Source organism: Carcharhinus amblyrhynchos, chromosome 1 (assembly GCF_965287045.1).
Source record: "Carcharhinus amblyrhynchos chromosome 1, sCarAmb.v2.hapA, whole genome shotgun sequence".
Taxonomy (NCBI): domain Eukaryota; kingdom Metazoa; phylum Chordata; class Chondrichthyes; order Carcharhiniformes; family Carcharhinidae; genus Carcharhinus; species Carcharhinus amblyrhynchos.
In genome coordinates, this window is record NC_137324.1 from 177,422,094 (window position 1) to 177,444,134 (window position 22,041).

The window sequence follows — 22,041 nt, forward strand, 5'->3', positions numbered from 1 at the left end:
AGAGGGTCAGTGCTGAGAGAGTGCCGCACTGTCAGGGGGTCAGTGCTGAGGGAGTGCCGCACTGTCAGAGGGTCAGTGCTGAGGGAGTGCCGCGCTGTCAGAGGGTCAGTGCTGAGGGAGCGCGGGAGCGCCGCACTGTCAGAGGGTCAGTGCTGAGGGAGTGCCGCGCTGTCAGAGGGTCAGTGCTGAGGGAGCGCGGGAGCGCCGCACTGTCAGAGGGTCAGTGCTGAGGGAGTGCCGCACTGTCAGAGGGTCAGTACTGAGAGAGTGCCGCACTGTCAGGGGGTCAGTACTGAAGGAGTGCCGCACTGTCAGAGGGTCAGTACTGAGGGAGTGCTGCACTGTCAGAGGGTCAGTACTGAGGGAGTGCCGCACTGTCAGAGGGTCAGTGCTGAGGGAGTGCCGCACTGTCAGAGGGTCAGTACTGAGAGAGTGCCGCACTGTCAGGGGGTCAGTGCTGAGGGAGTGCCGCACTGTCAGAGGGTCAGTGCTGAGGGAGTGCCGCACTGTCAGAGGGTCAGTACTGAGGGAGTGCTGCACTGTCAGAGGGTCAGTTCTGAGGGAGTGCTGCACTGTCAGAGGGTCAGTTCTGAGGGAGTGCTGCACTGTCAGAGGGTCAGTGCTGAGGGAGTGCCGCACTGTCAGGGGGTCAGTTCTGAGGGAGTGCTGCACTGTCAGAGGGTCAGTACTGAGGGAGTGCTGCACTGTCAGAGGGTCAGTGCTGAGGGAGTGCTGCACTGTCAGAGGGTCAGTACTGAGAGAGTGCCGCACTGTCAGGGGGTCAGTTCTGAGGGAGTGCTGCACTGTCAGAGGGTCAGTTCTGAGGGAGTGCTGCACTGTCAGAGGGTCAGTGCTGAGGGAGTGCCGCACTGTCAGAGGGTCAGTACTGAGAGAGTGCCGCACTGTCAGGGGGTCAGTGCTGAGGGAGTGCTGCACTGTCAGAGGGTCAGTACTGAGGGAGTGCTGCACTGTCAGAGGGTCAGTTCTGAGGGAGTGCTGCACTGTCAGAGGGTCAGTTCTGAGGGAGTGTTGGTTAGGTGGATTGGCCATGCTAAATTCTCCCTTAATGTCAGGAGGATTAGCTAGGGTAAATATGTGGGGTTACGGGGATAGGGCCTGGGTGGGTTTGTGGTCAGCACAGACCTGAAAGGCTGAATGGCCTCTTTCTGCACTGTAGGGATTCTATGATTCTAAAGAGAATTCTGCTGATCTGGAAGAGTGATGGCAGCAGAGTCAATGAAGATAAAAATAAAAACTGCTCGGGTGAGGAAGGAGCAGCACTCCGAAAGCTTGGTGATTCCAAAGTAAACCAGTTGGACTTTAACCTGATGTTGTGAGATTACTTACTGTGCCCACCCCAGTCCAACACCGGCATCATAAACAGAAAGACAGGCGTGAATTTCCACAGCTTTTTTCACAACCCCAGGGTACCATGACGGTTGTTATTTTTTTACTTTAGAAATCGAATCACTAAGATACGCTGGAGCCAATTAACAGACAGGAAGTTCCTACAAGTAGCAGCCAGTCAACCCTGGTGTGAGATTACCGATGGGTCCCAGATTTAACATCTCATTCAACAGACAGTGTGCGGGATTCTATGACCTCACTTGGGCAAGGCTCGTAAAATCCCGCTGGAGGCCAACGGAGAATTCCGTTTTGCGAGCTTTGCCCGCCCTGAGTCCGGGGCAGGTAAAACTGCAGCCAGTGCCTCAGACCTAGTGCTTCCTCTGTGCTGGCTTAGGAGTGTCCGCCTAGGTAATACATTCCAGCTTCAGGGCCCAGGGCTAGCTGCTCACTGAGCCAGGGCTCAGACCCGGGGACACCCCTACAATTTCTAAATTCTCTGGTGAGAGGTAAGCATGATGTGGCGAAGCTGGCGTTGGACTGGGGTAAACGCAGTCCCACAACACCAGGTTTAAAATCCAACCAGTTTATTTGATAGTAATCCCACAAGCTTTCGGAAACGGTGTTCCCTCGTCAGGTGTGTGGAAGATTCTGGTCAGAGAAGGGGATATAAAGACACACACAGTTTACAGAATACTGATTAAGTCTTTACAGCTAACCTGCTATTCAAGTCTTAAAGGTGCAGACAATGTGATTGGAGATGATCAGATCCTTCTCTGACCAGAACCTTCCACATACCTGATGAAGGAACACCATTCCCGAAAGCTTGTGGGTTTACTATCAGATAAACTGGTTGGACTTTAACCTGGTGTTGTGAGACTTCTTACTGTGTTTACCCCAGTCCAACACCAGCGTCTCCACATCAGGAGAGAAGCAGCCAGATGTGCCCAATCTCGGGGAGGTTTATTTTTCAACGAGTAACGTTAACAAATTTCTCTCTGTCGTTTCTGCTGCCAGATGGTCGAGTCTTTGCCTGGGGACAGAACACTCGGGGTCAGCTGGGCCTTGGCAGAATTGGCCACCGGATGCTGAAGCCCCGATGTGTCACATCGCTGGCTGGAATCCCCGTAGCCCAGCTGGCTGCTGGAGGAGCACACAGTTTCGCTCTCTCGCTCTCCGGCGTGGTGTTTGGTTGGGGAAGAAATAACTGCGGACAGCTGGGACTCGGGGACACGAAAGGTAAGGAAAACTGAACTTACTTCCTGTGTTTCCACACTTGTTTCTTTTCAATTATTGCAAAAAAATAAAGGCTTACGGTGCAGGGAGATTGGCTGGCTGGCAGAAAACTGAGAGTATGTATAAATGGGTCTTTGTCTGATCGGCAGAATGTGGGGAGTGGGATCTTGTCGGGGTCTGTACTGGGACTCAACATTTTACAATTTATATCAATGATTTAAATGAGGGGAGTGAAGGCACAGTCACTAAATGATACAATGATAGGTGACAACGTATGTTGTGAAGAACACGTACAGAGCAGAATTTCCCTGTCTCACCTGCCACAGGAATCATTGTGGGTGGGACAGCACCATTGCAAAGGTACATTGACCTCAGGCAGGATTTTCCGGTCTCGAGGTGAGTGCAGCTGGAAAATCCCACCCACAGAGTTTGCAGACGGATATAAATCTGTGAAGCGAGTGGGTAAAAATCAGCCACATGGAGAATAATGTGGGAAAGTGTGAGGTTTTTCACTTTGACAGGAAAAATAAAAGAAAAGACTTAATTGGAGAACAACGGCAAAATCCGGGGTGCAGAGGGATCTGGGTGTTTTAGTGCATGAGTCACAAAAGATTAGTATGCAGATGCAGCATGTAATCATGGAGGCTAATGGAATGCTGTACTTAATTATGAGATGAATTGAAAATGAAAGTAAGGCTGTTATGCTTCAGATATGGAGATGCCGGCGTTGGACTGGGGTGGGCACTGTAAGAAGTCACACAATGCCAGGTTAAAGTCCAACAGCTTTATTTGGCAGCACAAGCTTTCGGAGTGCTGCTCCGCCCTCACTCACCTGATGAAGGAGCAACGCTCCAAAAGCTCGTGCTGCCAAATAAACCTGTTGGACTTTAACCTGGTGTGGTGAGACTTCTTACTATTACTTCAGATATACAGGGCATTAGTGAAACCACCTCTCTAATACTGTGTGCAGTTTTGGCCTTATTTAAGGATGGATGTGAATGCATTGGGAGTGGTTCAGAAGAGGCTTACTGGGTTTGATTTGATTTGATTTGTCAATGTCACATGCTTTAGCGTACAGTGAAAAGTAGTGATAGCTGGAATGAGTGGGTGTCTCATGAGGAAAACTCAGACAGACTGGGCTTGTCTCCACTGGAACTCAGAAGAGTGAGGGGCGACCCGATTGAAGTATTTAACATTCTGAATGATCGATAAGGTGGATGTGGAAATGATGTTTCATCTTGTGGGTCTGTTTTAAAATTAGTGTCACCCTCACAGGACAACAATGAGGATTTTTTTTTCTCTCGGAGAGTTGGGCGTCTTTGAACTCTCTGCCTCAGAAGGTGGTGGAAGTGTGCGGGGGGGGGTAGTCACTGAATATTTTTAAGTCAGAAGTAAATAAATTCTTGTCAGGCAAGGGAATCTAAGGATATGGGGGTTGATAGGAATGTGCAACTCAACACAAACATATCAGCCATGATGTTATTGAATGGTGAAGCAGGCTCGAGGGGCGGAGTGGCCTACTCCTGCTCCTCTTTTACATGTTTGTACGTCAGGCTGCTACCTTGGACTCATCCCAAACACCGCTGCCCCTATCCTAAATCACACTAGCTCCCATTCACCTGTCACCTCCTGTGCTCTCGGACCTACATTGACCCAGAAAGTCCCTGAATTTAAAATTCTCAATCTCGGTTTCACATCCCTCCGTCGTCTCTGCCCTCCCCAGCCCCACTACCCCTCCAAATTATCTGTATTGTTCCAATCCTGACCTCTTGAGTATCTCCAATTTTAGTGTGTGCCTTTAGCTGGAATGGGCTTCCTGGACCCCTCTGCCTCTTTACCTCTCTCTTTAAGATGTTCCTTAAAACCTCCCTTTCTGACCAATATTTGGCTGTCAGACCTAATGTCTCCTGTTATGGCCTGGGATCAAATTTTTGATAATTACTCCGGTGAAATGTCTTGGGATGCTTTGCTACATAAAAAGGTGCTATATAAATGCATGTCGTTGTTGTTGCTGCTGTCGCTCCAGTGTGGATACTAACAACAGCTCTCCCTCTGGTGGTAAGAGAGAGAATAGCAGCTGAAGCTCTGAGTGTGGGTTCTGGTTTTGGGTGAGTGAATCTGTGTCCATCATCATCTCAGACAGTGTGTTCTGGGGCAGCTTTGTTACATATTCAGATAGGATGCTTACAGCACTGAAGGAGGCCATTCTGCCCATTCTGCTCATGCTGCCTCTTTCTGCAGGATCAACTCAGCTCATCCCATTACCCCGCTCCATAAGATATACGATTAGAATTAGGCCATTCAGCCCATCAAGTTTGCTCCACCATTCAATCATGACCGTTTTTTTCTCATCCCCATTCTCCTGCCTTTTCCTCGTATCCCTTGATCCCCTTATTAATCAAGAATCTATCTCTGTCTTAAAGACACCCAATGACCTGGCCTCCACAGCCTTCTGTGGCAAAGAGTTCCACAGATTCACCACTCTCTGGCTGAAGAAATTCCTCCTCATCTCTGTTTTAAAGGATCGTCCCTTTAGTCTGAGGTTGTGCCCTCTCTGGTTCTAGTTTTTCCTACATCCTCTCCACGTCCACTCTATCCAGGCCTCGCAGTATCCTGTAAGTTTCAATAAGATCCCCCCCCATCCTTCTAAACTCCATCCCCTAGCTCAATAAATATTTCCAGGTAAACACGGAATTCTCTTTTGAAAACTATGAATGAACCTGTGCCCATCACTGTCTCAGACAGTGTGTTCCAGGTCCGTGCCTTAATAAAGGTCACCTCTGGTTCATTTACCACTTACGGGGTGGTCAGTTTGCACCTGTGCTCTCTATTTTATTTGTGTTTTAAATGTGCATAGACTCATAGAGGTTTACAGCAGGGAAACAGGCCCTTTGGCCCAACTTGTCCATACCGCCCTTTTTTTATACCCCTAAGCTAGTCCTAATTGCCCGCATTTGGCCCATATCCTGCTACACCCATCCTATCCATGTAACTGCCTAAATGCTTTTTAAAAGACAAAATTGTACCCGCCTCTACTACTGCCTCTGGCAGCTTGTTCCAGACACTCACCACCCTCTGCGTGAAAAAATTGCCCCTCTGGACACTTTTGTATCTCTCCCCTCTCACCTTAAACCTATGCCCTCTAATTTTGGACTCCCCTACCTTTGGGAAAAGATATTGACTATCTAGCTGATCTCATTATTTTATAGACGTCTGTAAGATCACCCCTCAGCCTCCTACGCTTCAGGGAAAAGAGTTCCAGTCTATCTATCCTCTCCTTATAACTCAATCCATCAAGTCCTGGTAGCATCCTAATAAATCTTTTCTGCATTCTTTCTACTTTAATAATTTAGGTAATAGGTTTTATAAATGGTCACAGAGATAAAATACTAAGAAACCATTCAAGAACCTAAATTTACAGGGACAATCCTAACACAACGCAACATCAGAAATCCATCCTGGAGATCTGAGGTGGGTGGATTAAAGTCTGCTTGATTGACAGTCAGGAATCAGCCAATCGGATAATGAATTGGCCATGGTAAGGCGGGACATGATGATAATGGACACATGAGCTGACCAATGGCAGAGCTGTGGGGAGTGGATGCCTGGAGGTCACTTGATAAAATCTTCAGGAGTACATGGGACCACAGTTGGCATCCCTGTTATTAAATGCACAGTAAGAAGTCTCACAACACCAGGTTATAGTCCAGCAGGTTTATTTGGTAGCAAACGCTGCTACTTTTGGAACCTGAAAGCTTGTGAGTATATTATCAAATAAATAGGTTGGACTAAAGCCTGGTGTTGTCAGACTTTTTACTTTTGGAAGGGGCAGAGCCCTGAAAGCTAGTGGTGTTTTGCTACCAACTAAACCTGTTGGACTTTAACCTAGTATTGTGAGGCTTCTTACAGTGTTTACCCCAGTCCAACACCGGCATCTCCACATCATAACTACCATCGCCATGTTAAATGCCCAACATGACATAGTGGTTAGCACTCCTACCTCACAGCGCCAGGGACCCCGCTTGGGTCACTGTCTGTGTGGAGTTTGCATGTTCTTGCCACACCTATGTGGGTTTCCTCCAGGTGCTCCGGTTTGCTCCCACACTCCAAAGATGTGTAGGTTAGGTGGATTAAATTGCTAAATTTAATGCTAAATTGCCCCTTAGTGTCCAAAGATGTGGGGGTTAGAGGTTAGTCATGGTAAATGCATAGGGTTACGGAGATAGAGCAGGGAGATGGGCTGAGGGTAAGATGCCCTTTCGGAGAGTTGGTACAGAATCAATGGGCCAAATAGCCTCCTCCTGCACTGTAGGGAATCTATGGTAATACACCATTTGCAACCTCTTCTGTATATGTGCAATATTTCTGCTGTGTATCCGAGCGTGTTAGAAACACAGCAATAAAGGATTATTTCTCTTTTTCATCACAGTTCGTTATCTCCCCACATATGTCAATCTGTTGGAGTGGAAGAAGATAATCTACATATCCTGCGGAGCACAACACACTGCCCTGCTCTCCAAGGTTTGATCCAAAAACACAACAAACATTCCTGCCTCAAGAGCTGTAAATATTTCCATCTCTGAGGAGCTTCTCAGTATTTTACAGCCAACAAAACAATGTGGGAAACACAACAGCTAGCTTGCGCACAGCAAGATCCCACAAACAGCCGTGTACAGAACAGGTTATACAGCATGACCACTCAGAGTCAACTTCCCGGTCAATCAACATTCTTTTCTCATGCAGTATGGAACGCATTTCCCTTTGAAATTTGGTATTCTTGGGTCTGTCCCTCCGATGAAAATTTTAACAAAATGTCTCTTTTTCTCGGCGATGCTCAGATACCAATGTGATAAGCGATCAGATTAAATGTAATGTTGTTAATCGTGGGAATATATTGTGCCAGAGGATCTCTTTCACCCGCCTGAGAAGCAGGCGGAGCCTTTAGTCTATACCTCCGTCATAAAGTAACCTCCCTCACCAGCGCAGCACTCTCTCAGTAACACACTGGAGTTAGCAGCAGAGGCTTTGTGCACATGTCTCCGGACTGGGGCTCAAATATATGAACCCCCTGACCCATTGACTCTGTCTACACTTCCTGCTGCCTCGGCAAAGCAGCCAGCATAATTAAGGACCCCACACAGAGGGTGTTTGGAAATTAGAAAGGTTTTGCAGAGTAAATAATGAGAGATTATTTCCATAGGAACAGGAGTGGGCCATTCAGCCCATCGGGTCTGCTCCTCTATCCAATACTATCATGGCTGATTGGACAATTCAATATCTTTTACACCCACAATCCCCCATAATCCTTTAGGTTATTGTCGATCAGGAATCTCTCAATCTCTGCTTTAAACACACTCAGCGACTGAGCTTCCCCAGCCCTGGGGGGTGGAGAATTCCAAAGATTCACCACCCTCTGCGTAAAGAAACTCCTCCTCATCCCGATCCTAAGTGGCTTCCCCTTAATTCTGAAATTGCCCCCTGGTTCTAGACTCCCCACCCTGGGGAAACATCTGACCCACATCCACCCTGAAATATTTGGTAGTTTCAATGAGATCCCCTCTCATTCTTCCAAACTCTAGAGAACACAATTCCAGTTTTCCCAATCTCTCTCCATAAGACAGTCCCACCATTCCCGGGAACAGGTCTGGTGAACATTTGTTGCGCTCTGTCTGTGGCAATAATATCCTTACTGAGGGAAGGGGATCAAAACTGTACACAGTGCCCCAGGAACAGTCCAACCAAGCTCCTATACAAGACCTCACTACCCCTGTACTCAAATCCTCTTGAGATAAAGACTAACATTCCATTACCTCTGTAATAGCTCGCTGCACCTGCACGCTACCCTTCAGTAACTTATGGACAAGGACACCCAGATCCCTCTGTACATCTACACTTTCTCATTTCTTACCATTTAAGAAATAGTCTGCACGTTCCTTCTACTAATGTGGATAACCTCACATTTTTTCCACATTCCATCTGCCACATCTTGCCCATTCTTTAAGTCTGTCCAAATCCTCCTGTAGCCGCTTTACCTATTCCTCACGGCACACCTTCCCGCTGGGTCCCTGGCACTGTGAGGCAGCAGTGCTAATCACAGTGCCATCGTGCCACCCCCCCCAGAATGTAGTTGAGGCCAAAATGTTGTGTGCTTTCAAGAAGGATTTAGGTATCGCTCGTGGGACTAAAGAGATCAAGAGATATGGGAGGAAGGTGGGATCAGGATATTGAATTTGATGATTAGCCATGATCAAAATGAGTGGTGGGGCAGGCTCGAAGGGTTGAATGGCCTTCTCCTGCTTCTAGTTTCTATGTTTCTAAAGATCAAATCGTGGTGAATCCTGTCACACAATCTCCGATCTCCACTAGAGACAGTTTAGTATCCATGAATCAGAGAATTATAGAATCACACAGCACAGGATAAGGCCATTCAGCCCATCGTAATGGTGCTTTTTAAATTCTTTTACGGGATGCGGGCTTCACTGGCTAGGGCAGCATTTATTGTCCACCCCTAGTTGGCCTTGAGAAGGTGGTGGGTGAGCTGCCTTCTTGAATCGCTGCAGTTCTGTAGTGTAGGTACATCCACAGTGCTGTTAGGGAGGGCATTCCAGGATTTTTACTCAGTGACAGTGAGGGGATGGCCGATATATTTCCAAGTCAGGATGGTGAATGGTTTGGAGAGGAACCTCCAGGTGGTGGTGTTCCCAAGTATCTGCTGCTCTTATCCTTGTGGAAGGGACAGGTTTGGAAGGTGCTGTTGAAGGAGCCTTGGTGAATTGCTGCAGTGCATCTTGTAGATGGTACACCTGGCTGCCAACGTGTTGGTGGTGGACGGAGTGAATGTTGAAGGTGGTGTCAATCAAACGGGCTCCTTTGTCCTGGATGGTGTTGAGCTTCTTGAGTGTTGTTGGAGCTGCACCCGTCCAGGCAAGTGGGGACTATTCCATCACACTCCTGACTTGTGCCTTGTGGACGATGGACAAATCTTGGTGAGTCAGGAGATGGGTTCTCACTGCAGGATTCCTAGCCTCTGACCTGCTCTGGTAGCCACAGTATTCATATGGCTTGTCCTGGTTTGGTTTGTTACCCTCAAGATATTGATGGTGTGTGTTGATGCTTTGGAAAGGCTGTACGATTAGTCCCACTCTGTTGTGCTATCCCCTTATCCCTGCAACTCTTTTCTTCCTTGAAGTATTTATCCAATTCCCTTTTGAAAGTTGTCATTTAATCTGCTTCCACTGTCCTTTCAGGCAGTGTGTTCCAGGTCAGAATAACTCACCAAGTTAAAAAAAAATCCTCATCTCCTAGCCCGATTATTTAGGCAAGTATTTTTAATTCTGTGTCATCTGGCTCTCCACTCTGCCGCCATGGGAAAAGGAACTGATTGCAAAGAGAAAGCATTTTGGCTAAGACAAATGTGGGTCCATTTTGGGCAAAATTAGGAGAATTCATAATGGGGTATAGGGAAATGGCAGAGAAGGAAAATGATCACTTTGTGTGTGTTTTCACTCAGGAAGATGCAGGAAATGTCCCAAATGTGGAGATCGAAGCGAGAATGCGGAGTTGGTGCAAATTAGTATAAGTAAGGAAGTTGTATTGGAGAAATGAATGGGACTGAAAGTTGGTAAAGCCCTGGGACCTGATTATGCATCCCAGAGCGTTAGAGAGATATTGGATGCATTGGCGATCAAACTTCCATAGATTCTGCAATGATTCATGAAGATTGGAAGGTAGGAGATGTCACCCCACTGTGTAAGGAGGGAAGGAGAGAGAAAACAGGGAACTGCAGACCTGTTAGCCTTACAACAGTAACAAGGAAAATGCTGGAATCTATTATAAAGGATGTGATAGAGAATTGGACAATCATGATCCGATTGGGTATAGTCAGCATGGATTTAGCAATGGGAAATCATTGAGGATACTACTTACTAATAAAATTAATAAAGGAGAGTTAATGGATACGGTATATTTGGATTTCTCAAAGGCTTTTGACAAAGTTCCCTACTGGAGGATGATTAGCAAAATGAAACACATTGGATAGGAGGCAATATTCTCACATAGATTAAGGATTGGTTAATAGACAGGAAACCGGAGAGTAGGAATAAATGGGTCATTCTCACGTTGGCAGGCTGGGGCTAGTGGGTTACCGCAAGGATCAATACTTGGGCCCTGGTTGTTCACAACATGTATCAATGGTTTTCATGGGGGGACCAGATGTAATATTTTCAAGTTTGTGGATGATACAAAGCTAGGCGGGAATTTGTGTCGTGAAGAAGGTGTAAAGCGGCTACAGGAGGATTTGGACAGACTTAAAGAATGGGCAAGATGTGGCAGATGAAATGTGGAAAAAATGTGAGGTTATCCACATTAGTAGAAGGAACGTGCAGACTATTTCTTAAATGGTAAGAAATGAGAAAGTGTAGATGTACAGAGGGACCTGGGTGTCCTTGTCCATAAGTTACTGAAGGGTAGTGTGCAGGTGCAGCGAGCTATTACAGAGGTAATGGAATGTTAGTCTTTATCTCAAGAGGATTTGAGTACAGGGGTAGTGAGGTCTTGTATAGGAGCTTGGTTTGACCGCACCTGGAGTACTGTGGGCAGTTTTGGTCTCCTTCCCTCAGTAAGGATATTATTGCCACAGACAGAGCGCAACAAATGTTCACCAGACCTGTTCCCGGGAATGGTGGGACTGTCTTATGGAGAGAGATTGGGAAAACTGGAATTGTGTTCTCTAGAGTCTGGAAGAATGAGAGGGGATCTCATTGAAACTACCAAATATTTCAGGGTGGATGTGGGGTCAGATGTTTCCCCAGGGTGGGGAGTCTAGAACCAGGGGGCAATTTCAGAATTAAGGGGAAGCCACTTAGGATCGGGATGAGGAGGAGTTTCTTTACGCAGAGGGTGGTGAATCTTTGGAATTCTCCACCCCCCAGGGCTGGGGAAGCTCAGTCGCTGAGTGTGTTTAAAGCAGAGATTGAGAGATTCCTGATCGACAATAACCTAAAGGATTATGGGGGATTGTGGGTGTAAAAGATATTGAATTGTCCAATCAGCCATGATAGTATTGGATAGAGGAGCAGACCCGATGGGCTGAATGGCCCACTCCTGTTCCTATGGAAATAATCTCTCATTATTTACTCTGCAAAACCTTTCTAATTTCCAAACGCCCTCTGTTAAACCCCTCGTTGACCGTCTCTGCTCCGTGGAAGCCAATCCTCAATGATTTATTTGTGACATTTATGGAATCATTGGCGAGGTAATGACTTTGTCACACTCTGCTCTGGAATTTCCTCCGTAAATCTTACTGCCTCCCTCTCTCTCCTCCTTCAGAATGCTCCAAAAATCCTATATCTTTGACCAGGTTTGTGGTCCGCCCTAATTCCCCATTCTGAATCCTCCTGTCTCTACCTACACCTGCCCGAATGCTTTATATTTACCCACAGCCTCAGTACTCTGATATTTGGGTGAAAGGTGTCTCTCTAGCCTGCACTTGCCGGCAATGGGATTGGCTGGTGATTTTACCCCAGCCGGCCTCCTAACTGACCACCAGTAGGTCCAGCGCCCACTCAACATGCCGGCAGCTTTGACCGGCCCAGCTCCCCCAGCTTGCCGCCCCAGAAGCCAAGAGACTCTGGCCCAGTGTCTCCTTTCCTTGCTCAGTGGTAACACAAAGCACTTTGCCACACTGATGGTGCTGTATAAATGTTGTGTCTCTTCTAGGAAGGACATGTTTTTACCTGTGGATCTGGGAGTTATGGACAACTTGGACACAGCACAACGTGTGATGAGATCAAACCGCGCATCATTAATGAACTCCTTGGGAGTAAAGTCTCTCAGATAGCGTGTGGGAGGTAAGCTGATAAGAAACCACATTAAACATATACACAAGGGAACAAAGAACAAAAAAAATTACAGCACGGGAACAGGCCCTTCGGCCCTCCAAGCCTGCACCGACCATGCTGCCCGAATGAACTAAAACCCCCTACTCTTCTGGGGACCATATCCCTCTATCCCCATCTCATTCATGTATATTTCAAGACACCCCTTAAAAGTCACTATTGGATCCGCTTCCACTACCTCCCCCGGCAACAAGTTTCGGCTGTGTAAAAAATCTGCCTCATACATCTCCTTTAAACCTTGTCCCTCGCACCTTAAACCTGTGCCCCAGTAATTGACTCTTCCACCCTGGGAAAAAGCTTCTGACTATCCACTCTGTCCATGCCTCTCATAATCTTGTAGACTTCTATCAGGTCGCTCCTCAACTTTCATCGCTCCAGTGAGAACAAACCAAATTTCTCCAACCTCTCCTCATAGCTAATGCCCTCCATACCAGGCAACATCCTGGTAAATCTTCTCTGTACCCTTTCTAAAGTCTCACATCTTTCTGGTAGTGTGGTGACCAGAATTGAACACTATATTCTAAATGTGACCTCACTAAAGTTCTATAAAGCTGCAACATGATTTGCCGATTTTTAAACTCGATACCCCGGCTGATGAAGGTAAGCATGCCGTATGCCTTCGTGACTACCTTCTCCACCTGCATTGCCACTTTCAGTGACCTGTGTACCAGTACACCCAGATGCCTTTGCCTATCAATACTCCTGAGGGTTCTGCCATTTACTGTATATTTCCTATCTTTATTAGACCTTCCAAAATGCATTACCTTGTCTGGATTAAACTCCATCTGCCATCTCTCCACCCAAGCCTCCAATCGATCTGTATCCTGCTGTATCCTCTGATGGTCCTCATTGCTATCCGCAAATCCACCAACTTCTATGTCATCTGAAAACTTACTCATCAAAACCGGTTACATTTTCCTACAAATCATTTATATATATTACAAACAGCAAAGGTCCCAGCACTGATCCCTGAGCAACACCACTTGTCACAGCCCTCCATTCAGAAACACACCCTTCCACTGCCACCCTCTGTCTTTTTTGACCGAGCCAGTTTTGTACCCACCTTGCCAGCTCACCTCTGATCCCATGTGACTTCATGGGCTTTAGTTGGTAGTCGGCAAAAGTTTTTGGGGTGCAAGGGAAAAGAATCATTGGAGATAATTCCCCTTGGAGGCAGAGAGTTAGCAAATTGCACCCAAAATTTTCCAAAAATGCCATCACTTTGGGGCAGCATAATGGTTAGCGCTGCTGCCTCACAGCACCAGGTACCTGGGTTCGATTCTGGCCTCAGGTCACTGTCTGTATGGAGTTTGCACATTCTCCCCGTGTCTGCGTGGGTTTCCTCTGTGTGCTGCGCTTTCCTCCCAAAGTCCAAAGATGTGTGGGTCATGTTGATTGGCCATGCTAAATTCCTCTTTAGGGGGACTAGAAGGGTGAATGTGTGGGGTTAAGATCTGGCTGGGATTCTGAGGAGGAATTGGTAAATCTAGCTATTCCCTTGGATGGAATCATTAGCAGTTTCAGTCAGTGCCCTGATCCAACTGCATGTCGAAGAGTGAGGATTTAATGTGTTTGGATCACATCTGTGTAGATCACATTAAAATCAGTGAGTAACTCTGACCATGTTTTGATTCCCTGACAAGGGAATAATCTGAAGCAAAGTAACAATTCCAGACTCCTGACAACTCTGCAAATAATCACTCTCATTTTTGCTGACTGTTTCTGATTGATGCGCTGAGACAGATTGTTGTGGGGAAGTTTCAAGAGGTGGCCAATTGTGTCTTAACTTAGACAATTCAAAACTTGCAAGGCAAATATCTCTGTACAAAGACAGAACAAGATTTATTTAACATAAAACAAAACAAATGTACAGCTGATCGGAGACTTCCTAAAGGGTTAAATAACCCTGGGAGTAGAGCTACACAGCCTGTCCGAAAGATCTGAAGTACATTGTCAAATACAAATCAATTATACTTTTTCCCTGATCAATAATTCCGCTTTTCATTAGCTTAAAATCAATTTCATTCAACAGTCATACATCAATTTGTGGCAAGAACTTCAGCCAACCATGTGATGCTATGATACTGGGTGGCAGGATGGCACAGTGGGTTAGCACTGCTGCTTCACAATGCTTGGGACCCGAGCTCGATTCCTGGCTTGGGTCACTGTCTGTATGGAGTCTGCACATTCTCCTCGTGTTGGCTTGGGTTTCTTCTGGGGTGCCCTGGTTTCCTCCCACATTCTGAAGGATGTGCTGGTAAGGTGCATTGACCCAAACCGGTGCCGAACTGTGGTGACTAGGAGAATTTCACTTCATTACAGTGTTAATGTAAGCCTTACTTGTGACTAATAAGTAAACTTTTTTTTAATAACACCGTGACATCTTATTCACCCAATTAATCAGGATGCCATTTCCCTTCTTGGCCCTCACTATATCCCTGTTGCATCGTAACTGCATACGCTACGGCAAGGTCAAAATGGGTGTTCTCTCTGGCTCACTGCCAAGTTGAATAGACATGAGGTCCTGTATCCAGGAGCATATCTATCCTTGTGTCTGGGCAGTGAATGCATCTATTCATTAATGTTGCAGAATGTGTACCTCATAGGAATTTCCCTGATAAGACAACTACTGACTAATTTGTTCCCAGACTTTGGCTTTAAACTATTGATATTTACCCCCTTGCCTTTTGGTAACTTGCTTAACCAAAGTGAACAATATATTTAAAATATCAGCATATCTGTTTTAAAACATAATGACTTGTTTTGATTCACGTATGCGTAAACTGTTTGTGTTAGCTTGTCTAACAATCGGTTAACTCTTTACTGATTTCTTGTCCTCTGAAAGACTGCATTCTGCCTGTGAATCTTATTGTCTGTTAGAAATACCCTTCTTCACTGAATAGACATTGTGGATCGATCGAGCATGTGCTACAGTTGTTATTCGTTGTACATTGTCAATGGATCCACGTGTCGTTAGCAGTCAGGCGTTACCGGGTTTTGAGCTGTGGTTTAATGGAAGGTTCTGTTTTATAGCCATCACACTCTTGTACTTGTGGCATCATCCGGCAAAATTTACTCCTTTGGTCATTTGGAGAAAGGGCAACTGGGAAATGGAAGAAACCGTCATCAGTTAGCCTCTCACCCGGTCACGTTCTTGATTGGGATACCCGACGACGCGGGACTAGCTCATGGTAAGATTGGAACATTTTAAACGTATGTTAACCTGAAAGATATGAGACCGGATTTAGTTCCAGCGAAGAGGGTTCTGTGAGGGGAACCTGCAGGTTCCCAGCTTCCTGCTGCCCTTGTCCTACGAGGTGGTAGAGGTCACGGATCGGGAAGAAACATGAATGAGTTGTTGCAGTGACACTCGCACGCTCTGCTCCTGTGCACGCCTCACTGGTGCTGCATAGATGTTGGATACGCTTTGGGGAATCGTTCACCGACATTGGCTCCCAATCCAGAATTGCCGCTTTTTTTTTAAAGTCCTCATTCTTGTTTGGAAACCTCTCTAGGACTTCCGCCCCCTGCCTCCCCACACTCCTATCCCTGTTATTCCCTGCAGCCTACGATCCCCTGGCATCCCTGTGCTCCTCCAAGCCTTGAGCAACCCCGGTTTTGACGTACCGCCATAGGTTGCTGCCTATAGACCCTAAGTTCCAGAATTCCCTCCCTAGACCTCTCTTCCTCTCCCTCCCCACTTTAAGACGTTCCTTAAAACCTGCCTCTTTGACCGAGCATTTTTTGGTCACCTGTCCAAATGTCTCCTTTGCTAATCGCTCCTGTGAAGTGCCTTAGGATATTTCACTACGTTAATGGTGCAATATAAATGCAAATTGTTGTTGTTGTTCCAGCTTGTGAATATTCTCAATAAAGAGGTTTGGCCCAGCGGGTCCCACTCTTGCCCCGGGGCAGGCTGTGGGCTCAAACCTCAGCCAAAGACTCGAATGTGTAATCCAGGATGTTACTGGTGGGCTGCACCGAAGGAACTGCTGGAAGTGCCGCCTTTCAGGAACGATGCCCCCTTGAGGACTGGCTCGCTGTCTCAGATGAACCCAAAAGGTTCCATGACACTTTTTCCAAGGAGACACGGTGGCACAGTGGTTAGCACTGCTGCTTCACAGCGCCAGGGACCCGGGTTCAATTCTGGCCTCAGGTCACTGGTCTGCGTGGAGTTGGCATGTTCTCCCTGTGTCTGTGTGGGTTTCCTCTGGGTGCCTCAGGTTCCTCCAAAGATGTGCGGGTTAGGTGGATTGGCCATGCTAAATTGACCCTAATGTCAGGGGGATGAGCGGGGTAAATATGTGGGGTTATGGGGATAAGGCCTGGGTGGATTGTGCTCAGTGCAGACTTGATGGGCCGAATGGCTGTCCCCTGCACTGTAGGGATTCTATGAGAGCAGGAGAGTTCAACCCCAACTCCCTGGTCAACATTTAACCCTCAATCAACTTTGCCAGATTATCTGGCCAGGCTCACGTCAGTGTTTGTGGGATCTTGCTGTGCACACGTTGGGCTGTGTGAAGGTGTTGTGTACATTCCAGCTCCTTCCCTTCAGTACCGGGACTGTACATTCGGATGTAAAGTCTGGCTTTTCCGCAAGGCTTTCCACAATCCCCAGATGCCTATTCCAGTGAGCTACCTCTGGAATCAGCCAGTGACATTGGTCCTTTCCATGTCTAAACCCGTCCTGTGTTCCCCTTAGCAACACCGAGGCAAAGTGCGGTCACAACGGCAAAACCGGTAAGGATCAGTGGAGCGTTGCCAAAGGTGACCGCAGGGGAACAGCCCGCCAATGGGAACAGGGCTCAACACAAAACGAGAGCAAACAGGAAACGTAAGTGGGGAGATCGACACTCAAAGAATCGAGTCCCGTCGGCACAGCAGACAGAGAGGAGAGAGCAGACAAGTTCATCGATTGTGACACATACAGAGTCCAACACGCCATGTATGAACACTGGATGTAGCGGGATTACCAGTAAACGTAAGTGTTTGGGTTTCAATTCTATACGAACCGTCTTCATGACAATCTTCAGCCCCAGCGTGGGTGACGTGTTACAGTTCACCCCCGGGAGTGCAGAGTGACTGTGACCACGTACACTGTTACACACGCTGGATAGCGATGGTGGGGACTCCAATTTCTGTCCATCACCAGGATTCTCTCCCACTCTTACCATTGGTGTGTGTCGGAAGGGCGTTGGAGCTTGGCCGTGTTATGAACTCACCTTTCTTGCCCGTGAAGGTCGGGGGCGGGGACCCCGAGCTCAGAGTTCCTGACTCAGAGGCAGGGACACCGCCCACTGCGCCACACGAGCTCACGGTCGGTCCCATACGCCACGATAACGGCAGAGACAGGGTGGTAGGGTGATTAGAGTGAAGCTTTCAAGATAGTGAGGGCAGCTGATACAGTACAAAGACAGAAACTAGTTCCACTGCTCAGAAAGACAGAGTCAAATTAGGAAACAATTTTGATGGGTAGAAATTTGGAACTCTCTTCCACCAATCGCAATTGATGCTCGATCAGTTGCCAATTTTAAATCTGAGATTGATAGATTTTTGTTAAGTTTAAAGTTTATTTATTAGCGTCACAAGTAAGCTGGCATTAACATTGCAATGAAGTTACTGTGAAAATCCCCAAGTTGCCACACTCCTGTGCCTGTTCGGGTACACTGAGGGAGAATTTAACATGGCCAATGCACTGAACCAGCACGTCTTTCGGACCGTGGGACAAAACCGGAGCGCCCGGAGGAAACCCATGCAGACACGGGGAGAACGTGCAGGCTCCACACAGATATTGGTCCAAGTGGGGAATTGAACCAATGCCTCTGGCGCTGTAAGGCAGCAGTGCTAACCACTGTGCCACCCATGCTCTTTATTCATTTATGGGATGCGGGTTGTTCCTGGCTAGACCTGCATTTGTTGTCCATTCCTAATTGCCCTTGAGACGGCGGTGGTAATCTGCCTTCTTGAACCGCTGCAATCCCTATGGTGCAGGTACACCCACAGTGCTATTAGGGAGAGAGTTCCAGGATTTTGACCAAAATATATTTCCAAGTCAGGATGGTGAGTGGCTTGGAGGTGAACTTGCAAGTGGTGGTGTTCCCCATGTATCTGCTGCCCTTGTCCTTCCAGGTGGTCGAGGTCACGGGTTTGGAAGGTGCTGTCAAAGGAGTCTCTCTAATTGGAGCTCAGTTGGTAACATTTCCCTCGCTCCGTAACAGTCTCACTGCAGTGAGGAGACGATCAGGCCAGCAGCAGTACAGGGGGAGTGCTGCACTGTTGGATGTGTCATGTTTCAGGCAGATACAAAATATCCCATGATGAAGAGGGGGGCTGTTCTCCCCAGTGTCTGTTCAATATTTATCCCTCAAGAAATATCATTAAGTTACACATGATGTGGATCATTATAACACTGCTGTTTGTGGGATCTTGCTGTGTGCATTGGCTGCTGTGTTACATAATTTATAACACTCCAAAAGTCCTTCATTGATCATAAAGCAGTTTGGGACGCCCTGATGTCTTGAAAGGCGCTATATAAATGCAAGTATTTCTTTATTGTTCTTCTCAGATTGTGTAATCCAGCCAGTGGTCAGACGGATTTTTGCTGGAAACAAACAAGGTTTTGCATTGTGCAGTGTTGATGTGGTAAGAAGCTTTGCATCTTTGTAAACCAACACATGCTCTGCTGTCCTCTCTGAGTCTTCTCTGTGTGCGGGAGTCCTGTGTGTGTGGGAGTCCTGTGTGTGGGAGTCCTGTGTGTGTGGGAGTCCTGTGTGTGTGGGAGTCCTGTGTGTGGGAGTCCTGTGTGCGGGTGTTCTGTGTGCGGGCGTTCTGTGTGTGTGGGAGTCCTGTGTGTGTGGGAGTCCTGTGTGTGTGGGTGTTCTGTGTGTGGGAGTCCTGTGTGTGTGGGAGTCCTGTGTGTGTGGGTGTTCTGTGTGTGGGAGTCCTGTGTGTGTGGGTGTTCTGTGTGTGGGTGTTCTATGTGCGGGTATTCTGTGTGTGGGTGTTTTGTGTGTGGGAGTTCTGTGTCTGCGTGGAATTCCTCCGGGTGCTCCCGGTTTCCTCCCACAGTCCAAAGATGTGCAGGTTAGGCAGACTGGCCATGCTAAATTGCCCCCGAGTGTCCAAAGATGTGTAGGTTTGTTGGATTTGCCATGCATGGGGTTAGAGAGTGGGTCAGGGTAAGATACCCTTTTGTGAGATCAGTGCAGACCTGATGGGCAAAACGGCCTCCTTCTGCACTGTAGAGATTCTATGGGTTGTCGGGCTGGGGAGTTTAAGATATTGACAGACTGAGTATTTCCAGCACTTCATTCTCTGGTGCCCCCATTTCCTCCCACACTCCAAAGATGTGCAAATTGGATGAATTGGCCGTGCTAAGTTGACCCTTAGCGTCAGGGAGATTAGCAGGGTAAATACATGGGGTGGGGGCCGGGGGCGGGGGAGATTGTTGTCGGCGCAGACTCTAGGGGCTGACTGGCCTCCTTCTGCATCCTTCTATTATTTTATGGACACTCCAGCTCTTTCAGGCTCCGTTATTTTGATATTAAACAGTTCAAAATAACTATTTTCCAGTCTTACCTTTGTTAAAAGTTATATTTGTCAGTGAAACATGCCCGGAAGTAAAAGGTTTTGGAATTTGTGATGAATGCTCATTTAGACAGCATCCGTTCGCTGACCCATTGATGTTCACCGAGTGGTGACCCGACCACTGTTTTCCACAGAGATCACTCACCTGGGACATCCCGTGGCTGGCTCCAGTTAGTCAGTCTTTGTCTCTGTTCCTTCAGCTCAGAAACAAAACTGCGCCAGACTTTGCTGGAGGTGCAACAGGGACAAGACATCTGAGACTTCAGTGGCGACCAGCAGTGCATCTCGTTAGCCAACAATATCTATAAGACCACAAAACATAGGAGCAGAATAAGGCCACTCGGCCCATCAAGTCTGCTCTACTATTCAATCATGACTGATCGTTTTCTCACCCCCATTCTCCTGCCTTCTCCCCATAACCCCGGATCCCCTTATTAATCAAGAACCTACCTATTCCTGTCTTAAAGACACTCAACGACCTGGCCTCCACAGACTCACCACCCTCTGGCTGAAGAAATTCCTCCTCGTCTCTGTCTTAAAGGATCGTCCCTTTAGCCTGAGGTTGTGCCCTCGAGTTCTAGTTTTTCCTACTGGTGGAAACATCCAGTCTAAGGATTGAGAAAGAAACAGAGCAAAGGCAGAGAAAGAAATGGGGTAAATTAGAGTTAAATCAGGTGCAGAAAGTGACATAAAAGGGGGAAAATAAGATTGGAATAAGAGAGAAGGTAAATCTCCAACAATTTGCTACCTGTAGGAATGAGATTCCATAGGTTTAATTATTTCCTTTCTGAGCTGGAGTGTGTTTGTTGGAATCACAGGAATATAAATCTCACCAGAAAGACTCCTTACGCTGTTAAGTACCAGCCATCACTTCCTGTGGCGAGTTTAATGAGAAGCGAATGTGGGAATGCAGCATTGTTGAAGCTGCTGTTTTTGTGTGGTTAATGGTAGCACAACACAAATTGCCCAACAACTTGTGACCGTTCACAACTCAAAAGGAATCACTTCCTCGTCACAAGTTTCTGGACCAATTGTACATTCATAACAGCGGGCAGCTTTAACTTCATTTTGACCACATGTTCCATGCCCATGTCTCATGACAGTGATCTGCCCGTTAACATACAATCCTCCTCGAACTGTAGGTTCCAATGTCTCCTGAAGATCAACCTTCGTTCATTCCTTTGAAGAGAATTGCCACAGTTGAAGATTCCCTCCTGGACAAATGGAATGCAACAAGTGATGTGGAACTGTGGACAAACATCAAACAGTAAGTAAGAACATAAGAAATAGGAGCAGGAGTAGGCCATCTAGCCCCTCGAGCCTGCCCCGCCATTCAATAAGATCACGGCTGATCTGAAAGTGGTTCAGTTCCACTTTCCCGCCTGCTCCCCATAACCCTTAATCCCCTTACTGATCAGTGTATCCTTCTCTAACAATGTTAACTTCTATCCTCACTGTTTCCATCAGGCAAATGGGGCAGCACAGTAGCACAATGGTTTGCACTGCTGCAGGGACCCGGGTTCGAATCCTGGCTCGGGTCACTGCCTGTGTGGAGTTTGCACGTTCTCCCCATGTCTGCGTGGGTTTCCTCCGGGTGCTCCGGTTTCCTCCCACAATCCAGAGATGTACAGGTTAGGTGGATTGGCCGTGCTAAATTGCCCCTTAGTGTCAGGGGGAACTAGCTAGGTGGGGTGAATGCATGGGGTTATGGGGATAGGGCCTGGGTGGGATTGTGGCCAGTGCAGGCTTGATGGGTTGAATGGCCTCCTGCACTGGAGGGGTTCTATGATTCCATTATAAATGTCAAAAAGGATTGATACAAAGATACTCACACAAAAGCAAAATGCTGGAAATCTGAAATAAAAACAGAACAATGCTGGGAATAATCTGCTGTGAGGCAGACTGAGAGAGAAATAGGCACTGACCTTCCGTCAGAACCCAGATGTTTGGAAATTTAACAGGATTTTTAGCAAGTGCA

At 47.2% G+C, this 22,041-nt stretch overlaps 2 protein-coding genes and 1 long non-coding RNA gene across 3 annotated transcripts in view; all 3 read left to right on the forward strand.

The window, feature by feature from the left end:
• The window catches only part of LOC145342839 (putative E3 ubiquitin-protein ligase HERC3), a 54,723-nt gene extending 52,126 nt beyond the window's left edge, over positions 1-2,597 (forward strand). The window contains exon 7 of the mRNA XM_080188379.1: positions 2,362-2,597. Within this exon, the coding sequence (XP_080044505.1) occupies positions 2,362-2,597 (236 nt within the window). The remainder of the gene's footprint in view (positions 1-2,361) is intronic.
• A 4,410-nt stretch (positions 2,598-7,007) lies between these two features.
• On the forward strand, positions 7,008-15,661 carry LOC145347866 (uncharacterized). Its single transcript, XR_013887865.1, has 3 exons — positions 7,008-7,101; positions 12,298-12,428; positions 15,510-15,661. It is a non-coding gene; the product is annotated as an uncharacterized LOC145347866 (long non-coding RNA).
• A 776-nt stretch (positions 15,662-16,437) lies between these two features.
• The window catches only part of LOC145342897 (uncharacterized), a 36,222-nt gene continuing 30,618 nt past the window's right edge, over positions 16,438-22,041 (forward strand). Inside the window, exons 1-4 of the mRNA XM_080188516.1 lie at positions 16,438-16,579; positions 17,179-17,457; positions 19,042-19,118; positions 21,206-21,330. Coding sequence (XP_080044642.1) covers positions 16,438-16,579; positions 17,179-17,457; positions 19,042-19,118; positions 21,206-21,330 — 623 coding nt within the window. The remainder of the gene's footprint in view (positions 16,580-17,178; positions 17,458-19,041; positions 19,119-21,205; positions 21,331-22,041) is intronic.